Raw genomic sequence first — 20,864 nt, 5'->3', positions numbered from 1 at the left:
AATAAGGAACATCATATGTTACCAAGAACAAGATACGTGCAAAAATAGCCTGTGTGTAAAACTGGCAAAACACAGAAAGAACCATGTTAAATTGGAATCACTAGTTCAAGTTTTCAATTTACAGAAATAGAAAAATAGGAAGAAACAGAGTTAATATTCTGGAACATGATGTCTAGTGGATTTATACACTACAAACATCAAAGCCAATGAAGAATTAGACTGTTCTTCCTTCTGATAGAAAGAATGAACTGTGATTGTTCCAATCATATGTTTCTCTTTATTCTTTACGGATAGCCAAGGACAAGTTTAGATCATAGGAAGGAGTAGAAATAATGATTATTAAACCATTTCCACTTTTTAAAAATATTTTTAGATATAGGTGAAGATCTACATTGTTAATTTTTGCTTCATATTGGAAGGGTTTCTTTTTTTAAGAATATATAACCCCTTTTCCCACCCCCGGCCCCGCCCCAACTCCACCCTTTCCCCGCCCCTTCCCCAAAGTCCCCGCCCTAACTCCCCCTCCTCCCTCCCAGCCACGCAAAAAGGGCTGCCTGAGCGCTACCGGCTTTACAGTTTGCCGGGCAGCCTCCAGACCCTGCACCCCCGGCCGGCGCTTCCCCAGCGCAGCTGGAGCCTGGGAGGGGAAGCGCCCAGCCGGGGGCGCAAGGGTCTGGAGGCTGCCTGGCAAACCATGAAGCCAGTAGCACTCGGGCTTCGGGCAGCCCCCTATGCCTCTGGACCCTGCGCCCCCGGCCGGGCACTTCTCCTCCCCGGCTCCAGCTGCTCTGCTCCTCCCCTGACTCAGACTTCGGCTCTGTTTAAGAGCCAAGCTGCCCGAGCCAGCGCTACCGGCTTCAGGAAGCCCCCTTGACTCCGGACCCCAGCCGCCGGCCAGGCACTTCTCCTCCCTGGCTCCAGCTGCTCTGCTCCGGCGGCGCAGGGTCCGGAGGCATGAGGGCTGCCCAAAGCCGGTAGCGCTGGCTCGGCAGCTTGGCTCTTAAACAGAAGTGAAGTCTGAGTCCGGGGAGGAGCAGAGCAGCTGCGGGAGAGGAAGTGCCCGGCCGATATTTTTCCCGGACATGTTCGGCTTTTTGGCAATTCCCCCCGGACGGGGGTTTGATTGCCGAAAAGCCGGACATGTCCGGGAAAAAACGGACGTATGGTAACCCTACTCCAGTTGGGGCATGTAATTACAGCACTTTGAAAGGTGTGATATTTTAGAATTCTCCTGACTCCTAGTTCTTTAGCTACTGATGAGAGCTCCGATCCTGCAAACGTTTACATGTATGCTTCACTTTACTACCATGATAGTAAAGGTTAATAATGTGTAAGTCTGTCTTTTTTGTTTTTGTAAAAAAACAAAAGTGCTCCCTCGATCTAGAGGTTGGAAGTGAGCAGACGACCTCAGCTTTTTCAGAAACAAAGGAGTTTATTTTGAAGACAGGATCTAATAATAAAGATCAGAAGCAGAGCTCATTCCATTAGAAGGAAGGATTTTCCATTTAGGTTGCTCCCTAAAGCAAAGGCCCATACACCCATGCCTATCTAATCCCACTTTGCAGAAATCATAAGTGGAGCTGAGGGGGGACGGATAGCTCAGTGGTTTGAGCATTGGCCTGCTAAACCCAAGGTTTTGAGTTCAATCCTTGAGAGGGCCCTTTAGGGATCTGGGGAAAAAAATCTGTTTGGGGATTGGTCCTGCATTGAGCAGGGGGTTGGACTAGATGACCTCCTGAGGTCCCTTCCAACCCTGATATTCTATGATTTGCTCTGATAAAAATATTTTTTAAACAACCACTATGTTTGGCTATATACGGCTGCATCTTCTAGTGGACACAAAATAGTTCTGTTTGATGCTTCTGTCCATGGACCTGATCATGCAGCCATTACTCAGACATGTAAGGGATGAAAGATCCAGCACCAAACAAGTTAATAATTCTACCATTTTGTTGCTTCAAGTCTACTATGTACTTTAGTTATATTTCGGGTAATACAATTTTTTATAATGGATGTGGAAGTCATGTTGCTTTGACACATGCATATTCAATATGATAAACCATCAACTTTTCTTTTCTTTGTGATTAGTTCACTGTAAAATGCAGTATCCTGATTTTTGCCTGTGTTTTGGAAATATAGAACATTTTTAAACAGAGGTAAAGCTTACAAATATTTAATGCAAAACTCCCAAACTGTCGCATTATTACTGCACTGTTCTAATTGGGAGCTTACCCCCAGAAGAGTTAGAAAATTAAAAAACATTATTGATTTGCAAAGAAATCAGTATTTTACATTGTAAAAATATCTCCACTCATTTAAATGGTAGGAAAACAGTGATTCATTTTGATGTCTGAAAATCAATATTTCCTAGTTTTTTTCTTGACAAACAGAATCCACTAATGAGCAAGCAAGTTCAAAGCTTACTTCCTCGCAGCTCAAAAATCTCTCCAATCAGCATGAAGCACGGCTCAGCAAGAGCATCTCGTTTACCATCCACGTCATCTCCATAGTCTGACAGGTCACTATCCTCTTCTGTCTCCTCCTAAAAGAGCAATACAGGTACAGTATGGAAGAGAGTTGTTAAGGGATATTAATTTTAGAGCTCATTTCCCTCCCAACTACTTAGTTCATGAACCTGAACCACTTCTCATTTGTAATGGTCCAAAAACAAAGGTGCCACAGGACCCTCTGTTGCTTTTTACAGATTCAGACTAACACGGCTACCCCTCTGATACTAATAATTCTGTTTTTCCTATGATTTGGTTTTGGTCTTGACAGCTAAGAAATGTATTCTAAATGTAGAGAGTCTTTTCCAAGGAGCTGTATAAATAGTACAGATCTCAAACAGTTCCAATATATCATTTTGAAAACAGTAATAAAGAGAAATATTCCTAGCCTAATATATTTGAAGAACCCGAGGAGTGAGCTAGAATGGAAAAAAAAGTTACATAATGAGAGCATTTCCTCTAGAAATTACAAATCAAGGAATAAAGTGAAAAAAAAATTTTTAACAAGTGAACATGTAACATGCAGCAAGCTTTAATGAGTGTTAGTTCAGGTAAAATAACAGCAAATATGCCTAGACTGTGCCCTTGGGCAATAGCTGAGCTGTGGCATACACTGAAAGCTTGGGCTGTTTCGGCAGAAGCACTGGTCTGGGATCCATTCACAATGGCCTTCCCTCAACTTTTTTGAAACAAAAAAAGGAGTACAGAGAAAATATTACGTTCTGCTTTCTCCATCCCCTTCCATCATTACTCTTTCCTTCCATCTATATGGCTGGTAAAACGAAGGTAGCTGGGAGACTAAGGGAATTAGCCAGCTGAGTTCACCAGCGGAGGAGGGCAGGAAGGTAGGGCTGTATGTTGGGATTTCCCCCCCATTTCTTAACTTGGAGGTAGTCTACAAGGAAGGACTTGCAATGGGAGGAAAACAGCCTGTTGCCAACACCACTGCTAACTCTTCCTCTGCCTGCCCCTGTGGTCCCACCCCCAACAGACAGGCATAATGTCACCCTGAAATACTTCCACCCAGGCCCTGGTCTCAACTTGCTGGGAATGCAGCCTGCATGTCCCTGCTGAGGAAAGCCAGCAGGAGGAACCGGTGTCTGTTGCTGGAGTCCCTCAGGAAGCATATAAGAGCTGCACGAGGAGGTGGCTCATCCTGAAGCACAAGGACTTCCTTGGCAGGACACACATGGGACAGAGGATGCTAGCTGACTATAGCAGCACCAGCAGAGAAAGGAGAACTGGCTGCTCTATGGGGAAGAGACTGGCTGCTCTATGGGGAAGAGACTGGCTGCTGGTGACTTGGGGCAGTAGACAGAGCTCCACCCCCACCCAGACCCCCTGTCCATTGAGGTCTCGTACTGGCAACAGGCAGTACTGGCAACAGGCGGGGAAGAGCAGACCCCAATGGCTGAGGAGGAGCCACTTGTCCCCAAAGCTGGGACACCCAAGAGAAGGCAGCAGAGTACTGCTGGTTGGGGACTCTCTGCTGAGGGGGACGGAGGCAACCTTCTGCCAACCTGACACAATGTCCTGGGAGCCCACGTCTGAGATGTTACAGAAAGGTTGCTGAGGCTCATCCATCCCTCTGATCACTACCCCATGCTGCTCATCCACACATGCAGTAATGATACTGCCAGGTCTGACCCTGGCAACTCAGCAGTGACTACAGGGCTCTGGGAGTGAGGGGAAAGGAGTCAGGGGTGCAGGTGGTGTTCTGATTCATCCTCCCCATTGAGGGTAAGAGCTCAGGCAGGGACAATTCCATCCTGGAGATGAATGCATGGTTGCGCAGATGGTGTCAACAGGAGAGCTTCAGTTTCCTTGACCATGTCATGTTGTTTCAAGAAGGAAGACTGCTGGGAAGAGAGGGGTCCACCTGACCAAGGAGGAGAAGAGCATCTTTATGCACCAATTTGCCAATCTACTGGGGAGGGCTTTACACTAGGTTCTAAGGGGGCAGGTGACAAAAGCCCATAGGTAAGCATAAAAAAGGCAACCTTAACAGAGGGCTAGATGTTGGCATGGGGGGACATGGAAAATTATAAAAGGGTCATAGGAGCAACAACAGGGAAATTAGTGGGGGAATCTGCTCAGCATCACCGATGTCTATACACCAATGCACAGAGTATGGGGAATAAACAGGAAGAACTGGAAGTGCTAGTACATAAAATAAATTATTACTTAACTGGCATTACAGAGACTTGGTGGGATACGTTTCATGACTGGAATATTGGTCAAGGGGGGTATAGTTTGTTTAGGAAGGACAAGAAGAATAAAAAGGGAGGTGGTGTTGCATTATATATCAAGAATATATACACTTGTCCTGAGGTCCAGAGGGAGGTGAGAGGCAGACCAGTTGAAAGTCTCTGGTTAAAGATAAAAAGGATAAAAAATAGGGCTGATGTCATGGTAGGAGTCTACTATATACTTCCAAATTAGAAAGAGCAGGTGAATGAGGCATTTCTAAAATAAATAACAGAAATATCCAAGTTTCAGAGTGGTAGCCATGGTAGTCTGTATCAGCAAAAACAACGAGGAGTCCTTGTGGCACCTTAGAGACTAACAAATGTATTTGGGTATAAGCTTTCATGGGCTACAGCCCACTTCATCGGATGCATTTTGGAAATATCCAAAACGCCAAGTAGTAATGGTGGGCTTTAACTACATAGATATCTGTTGGAAAAGTAATATGGCAAAAATCAAAAGTTCCAGTAAGTTCTTGGAGTGTATTGGGGACAACTTTTTGTTTCAGGAAGTGGAGGAAGTAACCAGGCAAACCGCCGTTTCAGACTTGATTCTAATGAACAGGGAGGAATTGGTCGCAAATCTGAAGGTAGAAGTCAATTTGGGTGAAAGTGATCATGAAATGATGGATTTCCTGATTCTAAGAAAAGGATGGAAGGTGTGAGAGCAGAAGAATATGGAAAATAGGCTTCAAAAAAGCAGACTTTAACAAACTCAGAGAGCTGGTAGATAAGGCCCAATGGGAAGAAAGTCTAAGGGCTAAAAGGATTCAGGAGGGCTACCAGTTTCTCAAGGAGACAATATTAAAGGCGCAACAGCAAACTATCCTAGTGCAAAGGAAAGACAGAAAGAATAGTAAGAGGCCAATATGGCTCCATCAGGCGCTCTTTAATGACCTGAAAATCAAAAAGGAATCCTAAAAAAGTTGAAACGGGGATGAATTGCTGAGGAGGAGTACAAAAGAGTAGTTCAAGCATATAGGGACAAAATCAGAAAGGTTAAGCCACAAATCGAGTTACACCTAGCAAGAGCCATAAAAGGCAATAAGAAGAGGTTCTTTAAATCTTTAGGAGTAAGAGAAAGAGAAATACAAGCATAGACCCTATATTTAGTGGGGAAGGAGAGATTGATGACATCAAAAAGGCTGAAGTGTTTAATGCCTATTTTGCTACAGTCTTCACTAAAAAGGTTAATGGTAATGAAATACTCAACACAATTAATATTAACAACAAGAGGGATGGACTGCAAGCCAAAATAGGAAAAGAACTGGTTAAATAATATTTAGATAAGTTAGATGTATTCAAGTCAGGAGGGCCAGATGAAATTCATCCTAGGATATTTAAGGAACTAGCTGAAGCAATCTGGGAACTGTTAGCAATTGTCTTTGAGAACTCATGGAGGATGGGTGAGGACCCAGAGGACTGGAGAAGAGGACCCAGGGAATTAGAGACTAGTCAGTCTAACTTGGATACCTGGAAAGGTACTGGAACAAATTATTAAACAATGAATTTGTAAGCGCCTAATGGATGATAGGGTTATAAGGAATAGCCAGCATGGGTTTGTCAAGAACAAAGCATGCCAAACCAACCTAATTTCCTTCTTTAATGGGATTACTGGCCTAGTGCATAAAGGGGGACATTATATATCTTGATTTCAGTAAGGCTTTTTATACAGTCCTATATGACACTTTCATAAGTAAACTAAGGAAATGCTGTCTAAATTACTGAGAAAGTAGTTGCACAACTGGCTGAAAGACCATACTCAAAGGGTAGTAATCAGTGGTTTGCTGTCAAACTGGGAGGACACATCTAGTGGGATCCCGAAAGAGTCAGTCCAGGGTTCAGTACTAGTCAATATTTTCATTAATGACTACTGATTTAGGTTAGCTATTAGGAAAAATATTGTAATGATAAGGGTAGTGAAGTTCTACAAGGATTCCTCCCTTGGAAGCCTATTCCAGAATCCCCATCATTGAAAGTTTTTAAGAAAATGTTGGACAAACGCCTGTTAGGTTTACTTGGTCCTGTCTCAGTACAGGAGATTGGACTTGATGAATTATCAAGGACCCTTCCAGTCGTCCATTTCTATGATTCTATCTTGGTGTATCTTTTGCTTTGTCTTTTCCTCCATTTTTTTCAGTCTCTGTTCTGTTTCCACCCCCTCATTTCTCTTCCTCTCTCATTCCATTATGTTCCTGCCTTCCTTCTCCCATGTTCCTTAAATCTCTTTATCCTTCCATCTCGTGTGTGTGTGTGTATATAATATTACTGTATGAGAACCCACCTGACTTGAATAATACTTTGCACTTTTTGGGAAGGTGGTGATTTAGAAGGGTCTCAGGAAGATCAAAGGCTTCAGAGGCACTATTTAGCTATGCAGTGACCACTACCTCAGAGATTCATACCAAACTGCATTCACTGTTGGAGGTAATTAATTGATCTTTTCAGCCCCACAGAGTATTTATTCTAAGTTAGGGAGTGCTCTGGCTCTGTTCTGAAGCACAGAGAAGCTGTGGTACTGGCATCCATGGAGCTGCCCTGGTGAGTGCATGCACAGGCACAATCCTAGCTCTTCTTCCACAGCCACGCAGTACAACTAATGCAGTTTAGTTGCTTGGGGGCAGGATTGGAAAAGCCTGTGCAGGATAGCGGTAGTGATCAGTACCCTTCACATATTGCAGAGCCAGCTAAGGGCTACCTGCACATTCCCATGTATCAGGGAGCAGAGGTGGAGCCAGCTGGGGGAAACAAGAGAAGCAGGTCTGTCAGCTCTGCCACCAAACCAATCTACCAGCCTTTGAAGTGAGTACATTGGAACAGTGAGGGTTACTGCCAATTCAGGAACCAACAAGCATTAGATGTCTTGTCTGGAGGAGTGGGGAGAGGACATTCTTAGAAGAGGAGCACTGAGCTCTGGAATTTCCTCCCCCCATGGTTTCGGTCTGTGGATCTGACAGTTTCAGGGCACACTGTAAAGCCTGTTTCTCCAGGCTTTTTTCTAACAAGTTGACCTAGCAGTGTAAGGGAGGAGGAGGAGGAGATCGTTTGATGTTGATGCTTAGTAACAGCGGCATTTTGTGAGGGTCTAAGTGCTTAGATTATTTTGTATGATTTATATTACAGTACAGACACATAGGAGAAAACAGTCCCCATTCTGAAGAGCGTATAAGCACATTTTATAAATTGAAAGAAGCAAAAATAAATTTAAAGATGGTATAAGAAAAAAATATTTAACTTTTGCCCTAGCCAACTAAAGCTCTTTTCTGTCACATATAAAAGAACTACGTGAATGGTATGAAAGAGGGACATATGGTGAGAAGGATCAGGGCCAATGAATTTGGATCCCTTATTTCTGGTTGTCTAATTTCAATTCTAAACGGAAGAAAACCACAGTGATGAAAGGTACATACAGAAAATTACATAGAGGATGTGGAGAAGCAGAACAAAAGAAAAGCCTTTGTATGAAAGAAATACCCCGCCACCCCCCAGTCTGGGTTTCATGATCACAAGACAGCAGAGATACCCCTGGACAGCTCTACAAAGGCTTTATGTTTAAGTGTTTGAAAGGTCAGACATTTTGCTAGCAAAGAGTGTCCCAGGCTGTTTACATTTCATTAACTTGGAATATACAGTCTTTACAATGGTCTAGATTATATATTTTCCACAGAGGTAAAACATGTTTTATTAGCAAACTGCATTAAATTTAGTAGAGAGCTTTAATATCTCACCATTGGTTTGCTTACAGTAAACTGAACAGCATCTTTGCAAACACCTCCAGTATTAACTACCATTCAAATGTGTTGTATTAGCAGCTTATATTGGACAAATAATTAAATCTAAGAAAATTACTTTTCTACCACTCACCTCTTGATGAGGAAAGAAATCACCAGGAAGTCTTTCCAGAAATGATGAGAGTGAAAAGGCAGATTTCTTTCCTTGCACATCAATAACTTTGAGGTGCTCAGGGGATGGGCTCAAAAAGGCATAAAGTGCTTCGCTCTGACACAGTCTTTCATCAGAAAGCAGCTTCTGTGGAGAAAACAGAATGAAGAATATTCACAACATATCAATTAAATATGAATTATTTAAGCAATAAAGAGCAACAGACTCTTCGGTACAGCTGATTAATACACTAATCAGGTGCACAGTGAGACTAACATTAGTGAATAAGGACAGTGTGCGTCACATCTTAGAGAGACTTGAATTTTAGTAACATTTTCTAAATGAATAGTATTTTTAAGTGTTAAGCTTTTTTTAAAGGAGATGTCCTTATGCCATGCAAATTAGTTTGTAGAGCATTTGTTTTAAAATGTTATTTATTTAAAAGTGGAAAATTAAAACTACTATAAAAATGGCATTGTGGAGTTCCAAGCTCATGGTCTCACAATCACTCTGAGATCAAACTGACTTACCACTAGAGACATGGTTTTTCTAAATGCCAATGCCACAAGCTCAACATGGGATCTGAAACTCAAGATGTATTCTTTTTGGCTTGTACGCCTCCTTCCCCCAATAAAGACTTAAACACAAGGACTGACTCAGTTCTCACGCTGGTAATATACTAATGGTTACAATGGATTTACTCCTGATTTAGGCCAGTATAAGTGAGAGGAGTATTAGGTTCATTGATAACAATGCTGGTAAAATGATGAATAACCCAGAACAGAATCCAGGTCATCTTGGCTCTGCAGTTATTTAGCAGTAAAACGGAATACATTTTAGACAGTAAAATATGCAAATATGACACACACAGAGGAAATACACAGGCAGCATATTTGTTGAGACTGTTTTTATATAGTCACTTTTCGTACAATACCCATAGTTCCAAATAGCTTTCCCTTCTGTCAAGGCTTTGCATGTGCTTTGATTTTCACAGATTGTTGCCAGTAATTCTTTCCCAACTAGGCATTGCTATAATTGCCCATCCACTAAGCTCTCCCCTGTAGTCATGCCCAAGTGTCATTTTTATTTTTTACTGGAAAATACAATTTGGAGATTCTTGATTGCCTCAAACTATACTTTCTCTACCTAATTTACTTCATCTGCAAGGAAACCAGCACAGAACTAGCTGCTTTGCCTGGTCTGTGGGTGTGGAAAGAGGGAATCTGGAGCAGAAAGAAGATGCAAATAAACAGGATTGGGTTCTGAGCACCAGAGAAGCAGCACTAAATAAAGGGGGTTCCTCAGACACTGACAAAAAGGATGATTTGCAGGAAAGGTTATTGGGATGGAGGATGGGGCACCTGACCATGAGCAGCTGGGAGTGAAGGGAATCTAGAAGAGCAGGAAACAGAAAGGGACAAGAGGACACAGAAGGGGAAAAAAGGAAGTCTTAAAGTTTGATGCTTAAAATCCGAAGTGTTTATTTAAGGATAGTACAGTACCCAAGAAATAGATTATTGTATATCTAACTGGTAACTGGGTTTCATATTTCAATACATTTCTGCTACTTCTTTATGATGCCTTTGAAAAGCACAGCAATGAAATGGCAAACATTCAGGGTTTGAAATCCTATCCCTAGTTTTAAAAAAAAAGTACATTAAATATTAATGGTGCTCAGCTCCACTTTAGCAACATTCTACTTTTGAAAGAGAACATACATATAATTATTTCACTTCCTGAGGGAAATATATCTTGCTGTTTTACAGCAACTTTTGTTGTATTATAGTACCTGGAATACAAACAAAAGCTGTCTAGGAAAAAGATTATTCTAAAATCAAACAATTTACTTTTGATATAAATGAATATGCTAGTTTAATTTTTCCTGACTCAGCAGTGGCCTATTAGTCTCTGAACTTCAGAATTAAAAAGTTTTTCTTAATTGTCAAACAAAAACAGTCTGCTTTAAACAAACAGCAATGTTAAACCCAGGTGGCCCTGAAAACCCTACTGCTGTATCTGTAAATTGTATAATGTCTCCTGTTTGGTGCGACTTGAGGCCAAATACAATTTTACCTTTTGGGGCAAAATACAGCCACTTCAAAGGTTGTCTTCTCTAAACCATACCTTTTATTCATTTATTTATATTTAAAATAATAATGATGCCTAGCCAAGGCTCTAGGCAATCTAATATAATTAATCATACAATACATACGATCAAATTAAACCTCAGCAGCACTGAAATCAATTCCACAGGAATTTGGCAAGCCAACCACCTGTTCCCTTCATCATCTAGGAAGCACACCTTCAGCCTCCTTCTGAGACCCTATTCAACAGGTGTCTTTTACAGCATACCTGGAAGGTCACCAAATTCAGGCTCCATAGGACCAAATGAGGGAGCAAGTTCCAGAGTCCTGGATCCCCAATAGAGAATGCCCTGCCAGCAACCCCCACCTTTTACAACAAAGAGGACCACCTCAAGCACCCTGCTGACCACAGCTGTGGCAGAAGGACACAGGGAGAGGTGGACCTTAAGCTAGGCCAGTCCCAGGCCATTTAGGGCTTGATAGTCTATAGGTCATGACCAATGCCTTAAGCTGCAACTGGAGACCAACAGGCAGCCAGGCAAATCCCAAAGCACTGGGGTCACGTGCTCCCAGTGAGATGTCCTGCTCACTAAGCAAGCACATACATTCTGCACCAGCTTCAGCCTCTGAATGGTTGTAGGTGTAGTCCATGTAGACCACATTACAATAGCCTAATCTTGAGGTGACACAAGCATAGATACAAGTGGCAAGGTCCACATCAGAAAAAAGAGGTTGCAACCTCCCAGCCAGATAGAGATGGTAAAAAGCTGACTGGGTCACCGCTGTAATATGATCTTCAAACAGCATCTTGGCATCTGACATCACCCATAAGATGTGAGCACTATTAACCAATGTCAGACACACTCCCTCAACCAAAGGGGCCGATATTACCTCTGCCATCTCCTCCAGCTGCTTCCCCCAACCCACCATCGGCAGCTCCACCTTAGCTGAGTTCAGCATCAGCCAGCTTGCTCTCAGCCATGCCCTAGTCTCAACTAGACATTGGCTGAGGTGCTAAACTACATCAGAAGAGAAAGAGGCATACAGTTGGATGTCATCGGCACAGTGAAAACACTGAACCCCATGCACCCTTACTAGCTCTCCTAACAGTCCTATACCCACATTGAACAGGAGAGGTAACAGAATGACTCCTTGTGGCACTGCACACTTGAGAGCTCTTCGGGAAGGGGGGATTGCCTGCAACTACCCGTTGAGATCTCTCCCTGGTCCTCCCAGAGTAGGAGGCATAGGTGCTGGAGCACCCACGGGGGAAAAAATGGTAGGTGCTGAGCACCCATTGGCATTTTGGAAAGTTGGTGCCTGTGGTAGGAGGAGCAGTGACTGCAGCACGACCTTCTAAACCAGTGGTCTCCAACCTTTTTATGCCCAAGATCGTTTTTTGAATCTCAGGGCAACCCCAGGATCTACTCTGCCCCTTGCCCGAGGCCCTGCCCCACTCACTTCATTCCCCTCTCACTCCGTCATTTGCTCTCCCCCATCCTCACTCACTTTCACACGGCTGGGGTAGGAGGTTGGGGTTTGGCAGGGGGTGCAGACTCTGGGCTGGGGCCGAGAGGTTTGCAGTGTGGGAGGGGGCTTCAGGCTGAGCCTGGGGTAGGGGTGCAGGAGGGGGTGAGAGGTGCAAGCTCTGGAAGGGAGTTTGGGTGTAGGAGGGGGCTCCAGGCTGGAGCAGGAGGTTGGGGTGCAGGAGGAGGTACGGGATGCTGGCTCTGGGAGGGGGATCAGGGCTGGGGCAGGGGTTTGGGATACAGAGGGGTACAGGATGTTGGCTCGGGGGGGGGGGGGGTCGGGGCTGGGGCTTGGGGTGCAGAAGGGAGTTTGGGATGCAGGCTCTGGGAGGGGGCTCAGGGCTGGGGTGTGGCCTCCCGCCGGGCAGCACTTACCTCTGGCGGGTGCCATAAGGCTAAGGCAGGCTCCCTGCATACCCCAGCCCCACACCGCTCCCAGAAGGGGCCAATGTGCCCCTGCGGCCCCTGGGGAGGGGCGGGGTACACGTGGCTCTACACACTGCCCCTCTCTGCAAGCACCGCCCCCGCAGCTCTCCCAGCCAATGGGACTGTGGGGGCGTGCTTGCAGGCAAGAGCAGTGCGCAGTGGGAGACCCCCACTCCCGGGGCTGCGCTGGCCCCTACCGGGAGCAGCGTGGGGCCAGGGTAGGGAGTGTGCCTTAGCGGTAGCTATGCTGCACCACCGGAGATCGTGATCGACTGGGAGATCCTCTAGGATCGACCGGTCAATCGCAATCGACCAGTTGGTAACCACTGTGCTTGTAGAACAGTACTAAAGACACAGAGATAGGATTTTTTTCCTAAAGATTGGGAGAGAATGTGTCACACACTTATGCAGACAAGCTACTGTGGATTCCAGACCCCCAGCAGCACAGAAGAGGGGAAGCCAGTATGCCTCTAGACTCGACAATGAATATTATGTTTAAGAGCGTACAATCTTTGTTTTCTTACCTGTAAGAAGCTATTTAACTGATTCTTGGATTTTTCCATGAATTTCTGATCTACAGATTTGAAGGGCAGCTTACTGAGAGAAGGCAACTGAACTTTCTTTAATGATGGAAAACACTGAGCAGAGAAAGGACAAAACAGATTATTCCACCATATTTTTAATACATACATGCAGCAAAAAGGGGCGTGGGTATAAATGGAGATGCAAGGACATCCCCTAATTTTCCTCTCCCTTCCACACCCCTCTGAGTGTTCTGAGGAACTCCTTCCCTTGCCCACCCATAGGTAACATAGGTTAGGAACTCTTCCTTTGGAGCCCCATCACTACCAATCCTATGTCAGCTAAAAGGGTTGCTTCAGAACAACATGAGGCACTTTCTTTCCCAAAGGGCTGTCCCTCTTAGTGCTTCAAGCCCTCACTTGCCTTCGGAGCCAGAGACCAGGCTTGGAACTCAAAACGGGCTCATTTGGCAATACAGAGCAGAAGCCACTAGGGACACTGGATCCGCTCAGCAAACACAATTCATTATTAAACAAGAAAAGGCCAACTACAAACTTTTTTGCAATCTGTCAACAAGTGCAAAAATTGGCTGCTAGAAAGAAATCTGGGTCCAAAAAGGCAAGATGCTGTAAACAGCAGCTGGTCTGAAAATACAGTAATGAGGAATAACCAGATTCTGGAATATTTAGATGTTTTAGGCCAATGGTTTTCAACCTTTTTTCATTTGCGGACCCCTACAAAATTTCAAATGAAGGTGCAGGCCCCTTTGGAAATTCAATCTGTGGTCCACAGACCCCTAATATAGAAGTTTTAGGCTGAAAACTGACTGAACAGAATTTAATTAATGTGCTGGCACAGCATTTACATAGCGTGAGAAAGGGCGCTAAACTGTGGGCTTCTATGATAACGACAACACTGCCGGGTTTTGACCTGTAGTTGTGCGTATTCACATACTTTGTATTGATCAGAAAAACAGAATGGTTTTTCTGGGATCTGAAACTTTATTTTCATAGTCAGCTTTTGCTGACCCCTTAGACATAGTCTGCAGACCCCCAAAAGGGTCCGTAGACCACAGGTTGAAAACCACTGTTTTAAGCAAATGGAAAGTGCAATTTAATGTAACTAGACATATAAAGGAGGGCTGGACAGACAGTGTAAAATACAGAGAAAGGGCATGCTATATTCTTGACCAGGAAACAATATGTGATACGGATGGACTGTTATAGAGAAGGAGTAGCAGACAATGAGTTAGAAGAAGCAGGACAATAGATAAAAAAGAGAGAGGAAGAAAAGGAGAAGAGGCGGAGACAGAAACCCATCTTGGCATGAACAGTGTCCATTAGTCATAAAGCATAAGTCACAAAGGCCAGCTGAGACATTGGAAGCAGCAGGTGTCATGGAAGTCCAATTAAATTGACAAGGAGATAAAAGGTTGAAAGGAAGACTGTAATTAAGGCAAAAAAGGGTGACAAAGGTGAAAGTGATGGGATTCAAATTTTCCATCAAATTAAGCCTCTTCCGGTTTTCTTTCCACCTTTCATTTCAGATTAAATAAACTGCAGCAGAGTGATTCCCTCCACAAGTTTACTACTGGAACACACGGAGAGAACCCTAAAAAGACTCCAGGCCCCTTCCACTAAGATTTCTTCCCCCACCCCCTCAAATCCCCCCTGCCAAACTGGCAGCCTGTATGCACTCTTGCCTACCCCCTTCATTTCTGAAAATGATCAGTTTCCTATTGTCCCTTTTAAGCAGCTATCTCCACCAAGTCTTTGTCCTGTTGCTTCAGTAAATTAGCCATCAAGAGGTACTTGTGAATCAAGAAGCTAATAACCTCAGCTTTGGAGCCCACCACCAGAGGTTTATAAACCCATTTCCATCAAACTTTGATACAGTTTTTGCTTACAACAGAATCTGTTTGTTTTACTTTCTAAATAAAGTTTTCATATTTAAGCTATTTTCTATATTTTTCACATAGATTAGAGGTAGCAATGGTAACTTTCTTTTATGTACTTTTTTTTTCTGAATGTGTGTCTAGTACAGGGGTAGGCAACCTATGGCACGTGTGCTGAAGACGGCACGTGAGCTGATTTTCAGTGGCACTCACACTGCCCGGGCCCTGGCCACCGGTCCGGGGGGCTCTGCATTTTAATTTAATTTTAAATGAAGCTTCTTAAACATTTTAAAAACCTTATTTACTTTACATACAACAATAGTTTAGTTATATAATTATAGACTTACAGAAAGAGACCTTTTAAAAATATTAAAATGTATTACTGGCACACGAAACCTTAAATTAGAGTGAATAAATGAAGACTCAGCACACCACTTCTGAAAGGTTGCCGACCCTGGTCTACTATTTTAAAAGATGAAAAACCCCACTCACACAAAAAAGTATTCCTACCTCACTGAGTTTTCGGTGTAGATTCTGAAACTCACTGAGCTTTCTGGGAACTCTCCAGTTCTTAGCTTCAGCTCCACCAACTTCTTGTAAACTCACCATGACAAAGTAGCAGGGCACTTGTTCCCCATTCTCTTCTACAACCTTGGGGATGGTGAGGGAATGTATATTACTGAGATAGTAAATAGATAGCAAAACGTTATAAAAATTAACTTGCATACAGATTCATGATCCTCACCACAGTTTCATTCTCTCTGCTGTAGCATAAAGGCATCATACCAAGCTTTGGCTTATTGGAGTAAATCTGACCAGGACATTGTGGGTCCTGCAATTTCCCCCCAGTTAATACATTCATCTTCACGGATTGCCTTACAACATCTCCTACATCATTAGAATCCATTTTAAATCTCTTCTTGGGACATGGTCATTCGGCTTTTACGAGTTTTTTTCATGTTAGATTGGTCTCCTTTCTCTCTCTTTTTCTGTGGTGACAGGCATGCGTCCTCCCATATTTTACTGTACGGGTTTTAACTTCTGCTCTACCTTCTTTCCTAAGCACCTTATTGCTGCTCCATGGGTCACTCCTGTCACTCTAACGTTGTTAAAAAAAACCTTTCTGTGCAGAGAGGGAAGGGAGGAACTGGGGGACTTGCTCTCACATTGTTTCAATAACCAGAGTCTCTGCATTCAGGCTCAATTCCATTTTAAAAAACAGTGACTTCTCCTATTGCTTACCAGTACTTAATTTTCTTAGAATTTTCTTGATTAGTTTCATATTCTTCATGGTCTCTCTTTTCAACCTTGTCTTCTCTCAAGATATAGATATCCATATACATAAGCCATAGCAATCCTTAAGGTGAGGACTGTGCTAGCTGGGGTTATCGGATTGCCATTTCAGTTCTCCATTCATTACTTGCATTTAAGAGTACTTTTCACACATGTATAGCTGCCTCCCATTGGAGGCTCTCACATTCTTTACAACTATCAACGAATGAAAACTTACAATAGCTATGTAAAGTATGTGTTATCAGATGGGGGAAACTGAGGCAAAGTGAGGTTAAAAGCTTCTCTCAAGAATACAGACGTGGTCTGTGGCAATGCCAAGGATCAAACTCAGATCTTTAAGATCTCATGTCTCAACCAAAATGTCACCCTTTCTCCCCAGTGCAATACAGTTTTCTTCAGAAGATTTGCTCTGTTAATCCATTTGCCAAGCAAGACAAACAGCTAAAGTATGAGGCCCTTTCCTTACTAAATAAGCCCCTAATGAAATCAATGTTTCCAACGTACAGTACTGAAGATATGATGAAATACCAGATTAACACAGATTACCACCTGTGTTTAAAGATCTGGATGGCAACATACAAGGCACATATTTTGCCTTTTTTATGCCTTTTATGTCTGTAAAGAAAAATCAGTAATATAAAATGTTTGTCTTAGCTAGATTATCTATGGATAACAGGCTGAAAAGGAATTGTAGCACACCACTCTGAAACCATCTTTCTGAGGGAAGCAGTCTTCATATATTTTGTTGGCATGGGTTTGTTTTGACTTTTTAGGCAATTTTGCTCGCTAAAGAGGTACTTTCTAATTAATTCAATTACAGTCAGGATAAACCATAAAATTCAAATGATGACAACATCCACAGGGAGGGTTGTAAAAGTCTGGTCATGTCTATTTATGCTAGTGGCAGGCAATTCTAACAGTCGATATACCATCACCGTAAGTGACATTTCATTAAAATATGTCTCCTTATAAACTTACTTCTTGTTGTAATATGGCGTTCCTGGGCTGCACACAGGACCATCAAGAAACGCAGCCTAGTGCTGAATGTGTACAACCCCAATAACTGACCATTTCAGTGGCTCCCAATGAATTTCCAGATAAAATTCAAGATGCTAGTTTTAATTTATAAAACCCTACATGGTTTAAACATAGCTACCCAAGGGACTACCTTTCTTTTCCATGCCAGGCTTCCACGTTTGAGATCAGCAGAGGTGTTTGATCTGAAACTCCCGTGACGCAAAGAAGAAGGAACTGGTGGCAGGGTGTTTTCTGTGAGAGTGTAACGACGCAGTCTTTTCCTTCCTTGGTCTGGCAGAGCCAGGATTTGTGCCTTCAGACACATTGCAAAGCCTCTCTCTCACATGGATTTATGAGGGTTGGGAGATCAGAGATGGAAGGGCTCACGGTAAGTGATCATTATTAGTGACTTTCCTGTATTACACATTTTTCAAAAGACTAATCACTTGCAGAAATGCAGGCACATTTGAATAAAATTACCAGCAGGTGGTGATCCATGGGGAAATTATCTCTACCTGTTACTTTAATTATTCCTTTTTGGTGACCTTTTAGAATATACTCAAAGCAGGGGAAAATTTTTAAAGCTAGGTCTTCTAAAATTGGCCTTCATTCTATTTTCAAGTTATTATTCACATGGTTCTGCATAGGGAGAATAATTATTAAATGGAGAACTAAGTTTAAAGTTCATTCCAGTCACCCATATAAAATATTTGATAGCTTTCATAATCCCTTTTTGAGCAAAGGGAAGTTATGATCATTTGAAATACTTGTACATTTGCTATTTTGGACTAGCATGTTACCTAGCAAATAGGCAGCACAATATTTCACTGGACTCTCTCTATATGTAAGAGTTTACATCAACCCCTCATTGAAACGGAACCACAAATGGATAGAGGTGAGCTATGATTAGAATACCGGACTTCTCATTTCAAATCCAAATTTACCTTCACCTCACTTCATCAAAAGTGTTCTCACTTTTATGGTTTCCTTTGTTAATTTGTTTTTTATATTTAAAAAACCCATCAGAAATAATTAATCCTAAAACAAGCTAGAAAAACATAAGGAAATGAAATTCCCCACCCTTTCATGGTTTTTGCTATAATATTAATATTATTTTAAATCTTTGTCCTAAAATTGGGACCTGGAAGCTTGAAGGCTGTGTTCAAATACCACAGTGATGGGCATAGTATTGAGAATTCATTGAGGATGGCAGGGTACTCTCAGAATTAGGTCTAAGGCTGAACTCCACAGCTCCTTTCATGACATACCCTACTCATACCTTCATCGACCCAGAGTCATTGGCTTAAATAAGAGTTTTTCACGTTACACATGGTTAGTTATGGAGAAGAGGACTGACTCAGCACTCTGTACCTAAGAGATTTAGATGGTTTCAGACTCTTAATTCTTCTCCTACAACAGTTATATGGCAACCTCAGGACAATGCAAAAATCATTATTTCAGAGTGTATGGTCTATCATTGAGCACCTAATCCAGAAAGGGCAAGAATTTCTCTCTTCTACACATGCCTCTGGGTAGGAGTGCTCCCAGCCTCTTTCTCAGCTGCAGTGTGGGCTTCAATTTCAAGCACCACATTAGTAAACATTACAAAGGGTTCAGAGGAGAGTAATGAAAATGAGGAAATAGTTTAGAAAACTGGTATGTTCAAAACTATTGAAGAGAAGACCTAAAAGAGGCATAATATCTACAAACATATAAAGAGGTGTTATAAAGTCAACAGGAACCAATTACTGCACAAAGCAAGTTATGGCTGTAAGCTGCAGTAAGGAAAATTTAAATTAAATATCAGGGAAAACTTTAGAACTAATAAGAGTTACATAATGGAATAAGCAGACAATCCCCATGTTGAATCCCCATAATTAGAGATATTAAGAGCCAGTCTAGACATCCATCAGGGATGATTTAGGAATAATACAATTAGCTTTGCCACTATGCTGAAGGATGAACTTGCATGACTCATTAGAAGTTCCTTCCAACCCAAGCAATTCTCTGTAAAAACCCATCTGAGCAGCAGGATACTGAACAGTGAGATAATGACTAGAGCTGAGCAAAAGTTTGATAAAAATTCAAAAGAAAATCTAGTTTCAACTAAAACTGAATTATTTACGTTGGTCTTGCCAAAAAAAGAAGGGTTATGGATACGAGACATTTTGTTTCACTTGAAATTAATTTTGGTTTTTTATTTCGTTAAGTCATTTTGTGATATTTTTCACTTTTTAAAAATTAGCTAAATTTCTAGTCGAAACATTCCGAAACAGAAAGTTTAAACACTTCATTTCAAAATAGTCAAAATGTAACTATTTTGACTTTTTAAATGTTTTTTATTCACCTTTTTCTTTCTTTCTTTCTTTCTTTTTGGTGGGGGTGGGGAGAAGAGGGAATGAAACTATTCACTGAATTCAACCCAAAGTGGCAAACAGTTTCAGTGCCCTGAAAAATACGTTTTTGGAAGAATCTATTCACCAAAACCCCTCCCCTCAACCCTAATGATGACATGACTAAGGGGAAGACTTTTAGCATTCCCCAGGAACATATAAAGAATGCATTAAATGTCTGTCTGGCAAATAGTATTTATTTTTCATAACCTGATGGAAAGTAAACTGTGCTCACCATGCTCACCCTAGGAGTCTCACTGACTATAATGGAATTATTTGAATGACTGACATGAGCAGGATTTGCCCAATATTCTAGATCTATAAATACCATTCCTTGTCAAAAATCAATTTTTAAAAATTATGTTCTAGAACTGGATTATTGATGGGGGAGAAAGAGTTTTCACCCAAAACATGAAACACTAACAGATCAAAAGAGGTTTTACAGTGGGAAGGCCAGATCCTTAGCTGGGGTAAATCAGTGCAGCTCCACTCCGTTGTGGAGCTATGCAAATTAACAACAGCTGAGGATGGGTCTTAAGAGTGTTATATGAAGTGTAATTGCAAGTCTCATTCATGTAAGGTTACTGTTTTTCTACCACCAATTATATTAAATCCTCCTCTCGGTTTCTACAAAACACCCAAAATATTTGGGCTCCAAGGCCAGTTTATAAGGACAACTTGTTTTAAAACAACATCTGCAGACTGCAACATTTGCAATGATTATATTTTTATTTCATACAGTTACATACTTTTCTGATAAATAGAAACCTTAAAAATTGACATATGCAAGTCAAGATCTACTACAAATAGGGGTTAGATTTTGCTTTTTTTTTATTATCTCATAAATCCATTTAGAATTTTATATATTACTTATTTAGGTTTCAGTTTAAAAATTGTACAGTCACAGACTTTTTCCTTTCCCAGTGAGTCACTCTATACAGTAATGCAGTAACATCTGCCTTCACTAAGACTCTCTGCAATAAGGATTGTACACTTCGACTTCAGGCTACATTAGAATGAGTTATAAACTAATTCTCTTTCTAAAACATATCTTGCCATCACACCAAAAAC

The 20,864-nt window shown here is 42.0% G+C and overlaps 1 protein-coding gene across 4 annotated transcripts in view; it reads right to left on the bottom strand.

The window, feature by feature from the left end:
* The window catches only part of SNX25 (sorting nexin 25), a 172,091-nt gene that overhangs the window by 14,633 nt on the left and 136,594 nt on the right, over positions 1 to 20,864 (bottom strand). For all 4 annotated transcript variants that reach the window (XM_034771268.1, XM_034771266.1, XM_034771267.1 and 1 more), the window contains 4 exons: positions 15,601 to 15,741; positions 13,199 to 13,312; positions 8,618 to 8,782; positions 2,425 to 2,542 (listed from right to left, as the gene is read on the bottom strand). In XM_034771268.1, coding sequence (XP_034627159.1) covers positions 2,425 to 2,542; positions 8,618 to 8,782; positions 13,199 to 13,312; positions 15,601 to 15,741 — 538 coding nt within the window. The remainder of the gene's footprint in view (positions 1 to 2,424; positions 2,543 to 8,617; positions 8,783 to 13,198; positions 13,313 to 15,600; positions 15,742 to 20,864) is intronic.

This window comes from Trachemys scripta, chromosome 5 (genome assembly GCF_013100865.1).
Source record: "Trachemys scripta elegans isolate TJP31775 chromosome 5, CAS_Tse_1.0, whole genome shotgun sequence".
NCBI lineage: Eukaryota > Metazoa > Chordata > Testudines > Emydidae > Trachemys > Trachemys scripta.
The sequence above is the reverse complement of the archived record's forward strand: the minus strand, read 5'-3'. Positions and strand labels throughout refer to the sequence as shown.